The sequence below is a fragment of the Ipomoea triloba genome, chromosome 13 (genome assembly GCF_003576645.1).
Source record: "Ipomoea triloba cultivar NCNSP0323 chromosome 13, ASM357664v1".
In the NCBI taxonomy this organism is placed as follows: Eukaryota; Viridiplantae; Streptophyta; class Magnoliopsida; order Solanales; family Convolvulaceae; genus Ipomoea; species Ipomoea triloba.
The window spans coordinates 23441315-23444170 of record NC_044928.1 but is presented as its reverse complement, the minus strand read 5'-3'; the positions used below and the strand labels follow the sequence as shown (position 1 = coordinate 23444170).

Genomic DNA, 2856 nt, shown 5'->3' with positions numbered 1-2856 from the left:
ATTTTGTACCTTTGTCTTTTTTAGGTTATTTTATTTTTATAAATTGATTTATCGACATATTCTTTTAACACTTGAAGAACAGATATGGGTGGAAAGAATAATGTTGAGAAGGAATTAGAAAATGAAGATTGAGAATTCAGGGTGTGGAGAATGGGCAGAATGTTACATACACCCTTTGGTGAATCTACAATACAAAGTTGTTTCCCATTTTCTGCACTTCATATGCACTTAATCTGCACTATTAATTGAAACAACAAATAAATAAATAAAATACTGAAACCAACTCCAATCACTACATACACAAAAGAAATCAAAACACAATAAATCATTCACACTTCAACCCCACAGTAATCAGAAAGTAAAAAGTCCCAACAAACCAACATTAAAAATTTAAAACACCTTTAAATTCAGTTCCAACATTAAACCACCAAATACATACATATATATATATATATATATATATTCAGTTCTGAGCGGCAGCACCTTCAACCACCCTTATCTTCTTCCGCCTCCCTCCCCTTCTAGGCTGCGGCCCATCGGCTGGGTCTCTATGCCGGTCACGTGCCCGTGGAGGAGCATCACCATCATCATCTGCAACATCAGCATCATCACTTGGCCGGATGGGGAGATCAGGACGACTTTCAAGCCTCTTTTCTTCACCTATAAGCTTCAAAGCTTCAACACATGTTTCATTAATGGCAATGTATCCTTGATGCTCCTCGCTTATATCTGTATTTTTCTCCAATTCATCCCTTGCCATCCAGCTTATGTCATGAATAACCCTCGTCTGCAGCATTCCAATATAAATGGCAAAAACAGAGTCAAATTATGAATGAATGCCTTAGGATCAAGAACTTCAGAGTGTTGGGCTTGCCTTTTACCGCCTCAGCCCAACCTTAATTATACTGTTTTTACTTTTATTGAAACTCAAATCAAGTTATAAACTGCATAACTTTTACTTTTGTTGAAACTCAAACCAAGTTATAGCATGCCCAATTTTATTTCCTGCCATATTTTCCAGAGGCAGGTATTGGACTTGACCCCTTTACCTGCCTCTCTTCTTAATAATCCAGCTATAGATGCTCAATTTTATTTTTTGTCATATTTTCAAGAGGAAGGTATTGGACTTGACCCTTAACTCACATTGGCCTAATAATTCCTTAGCCACCCATTGATGGACTTAACCCTCCACGGGTCCCAGCCCTACGGAATGAATTGAATGAAACAGAGTTTTTAACTTACCAAGTGTTCTAGTTTTGATGCTAGGGGCATGAATCCTCGAGCATGACGGTGGACGGGGTTGGTGATGATGCGACGACCAATCAATTCAAACCATTTATCATACTCGCCTTCCCACCTTCTATCCTCGTCATCATCAGCCACTGCACGCACAACGTTTTCTTGGCGCTTTTCCCATTCTCTCACGTATTTCTCGTGTCTAAGGCTCCAATCTGCGCACCCTTTCCCTCTCCCGTCGATCTTGTGCAATTTTGGCTCTGTGTCGAAGTTCGCCGGCGGTGGCTGCTTGAACTTCCCAAACTGCCGGAGAACTCGGTCCGGCAGGTGCCACTCTACAACCTCGTACATTATTAGAGGCGACTTCGTCATCCAAATGACCTCCCCGGCTTTGCAGAAATCTGGGTACTCATCCAAGTTGTCCCCATAGGGTCTCCACTCAAACTGCACTCAAAACACACAATTAAATAGTTTGTAAAATTAAATATACTGTCTACTAAACCATTGAGTTAACAGTCAATCTTAATACATACTTGATCACATGTCATGTGGTCCAGTTGATCTCTGTATGCTTTCAAAACATGATTAGCTACATCATCAAAGCATCGTTCACCAGACCACCTATAATAAACACATATAACGTGTTAATTGTTAAGTAATATATTTATAACTTGGGTTAGCTAATGGCTTCTTGAATAAAGTCATGTAGGCTATGTTTGGCAAACCTAACTGAAAGTTGAAAAGTAGATGAAAGCTGAAAAAATTATAAGATCTGTACCTGGCACCCCTGGGTCGATCGGGTAAGTCTGCGGGAAATGACAACATTTTTGGGGAGAATAAGGCGATATGCTCCCAAACCCAAAGTTGAAGAAGAATGAGGGCTCCACCAATTACACTTGCACTTTTCATTGTTGCTTTGCACATGCATCGATATAAGTAGGCAAGGACAGCACTCCCCCAACTATATTCACTAGCACCTTCTAAATCAGCAATGAGATCTAAGAAACATAGCCTTACCATGTTGTTTGATGTGCTGGGAAACAACATTCCACCTAGCAATTGCATGATACGCAATCGGGCCATGCGCTGCACATCTTTGTCTGTGGAATGCTTAGTCAATGGTGTTGGATTCTGCAAACAGGTAATGACCAAACGAGATGCCCCAGAAATTGATTCTTTGTCAGGCCTAACGCCAAGAAGATCATGACATGTGTCACAACACTCTTCACTAGTTCGTTTGGGAAAACTACTCGTCACTGGCAAGCCATCAACTCGTAGTCCTAGGAGCATCTCAACATCCTGCAATGTGATTGTAACTTCTCCAAAAGGAAGCTGAAAACAATGGGTTTCAGGTCGCCACCGATCCACCATTGCAGTGATAAGAGGCCAATCTAACATTATACATCCCAATCTAGACACTCCATAAAAGCCAGCCAGTCGAATATAAGTCATAATTCTATCATCTGACTGTAGTTTTGAATCCCAAAATGCACTGTCATATCTACAACACCTTAAGGGCTCATTCATGCGATGAGATTCTTTCCAAACTTTAGTAGATCTGTGAGGCTTTTGTTGAGTAAGAACAGAATGACAAATGGGACCTGGTTCAAGTTGTGCCAT

At 40.7% G+C, this 2856-nt stretch overlaps 1 protein-coding gene across 1 annotated transcript; it reads right to left on the bottom strand.

Moving 5' to 3' along the window:
* Positions 1 to 463: 463 nt before the first annotated feature.
* On the bottom strand, positions 464 to 2856 carry LOC116001376 (serine/threonine-protein phosphatase 7 long form homolog). Its single transcript, XM_031241257.1, has 4 exons — positions 2015 to 2856; positions 1770 to 1857; positions 1243 to 1680; positions 464 to 787 (listed from the first exon to the last, which is right to left on the bottom strand). Exons 1-4 carry the CDS (start codon positions 2854 to 2856, stop codon positions 464 to 466), a joined length of 1692 nt encoding a protein of 563 aa, XP_031097117.1.

What these genes read in the sequence shown, in the direction of transcription:
- LOC116001376 (XM_031241257.1), bottom strand. Translation starts at nt 2,856, where the DNA reads ATGGCACAACTTGAACCAGGTCCCATTTGTCATTCTGTTCTTACTCAA. An exon ending in GATCGACCCAGGGGTGCCAG is followed by an intron (nt 1,858 to 2,014) that starts GTACAGATCTTA and finishes TGTTTATTATAG; the next exon opens with GTGGTCTGGTGAACGATGCT. An exon ending in ACCACATGACATGTGATCAA is followed by an intron (nt 1,681 to 1,769) that starts GTATGTATTAAG and finishes TTTTGAGTGCAG; the next exon opens with TTTGAGTGGAGACCCTATGG.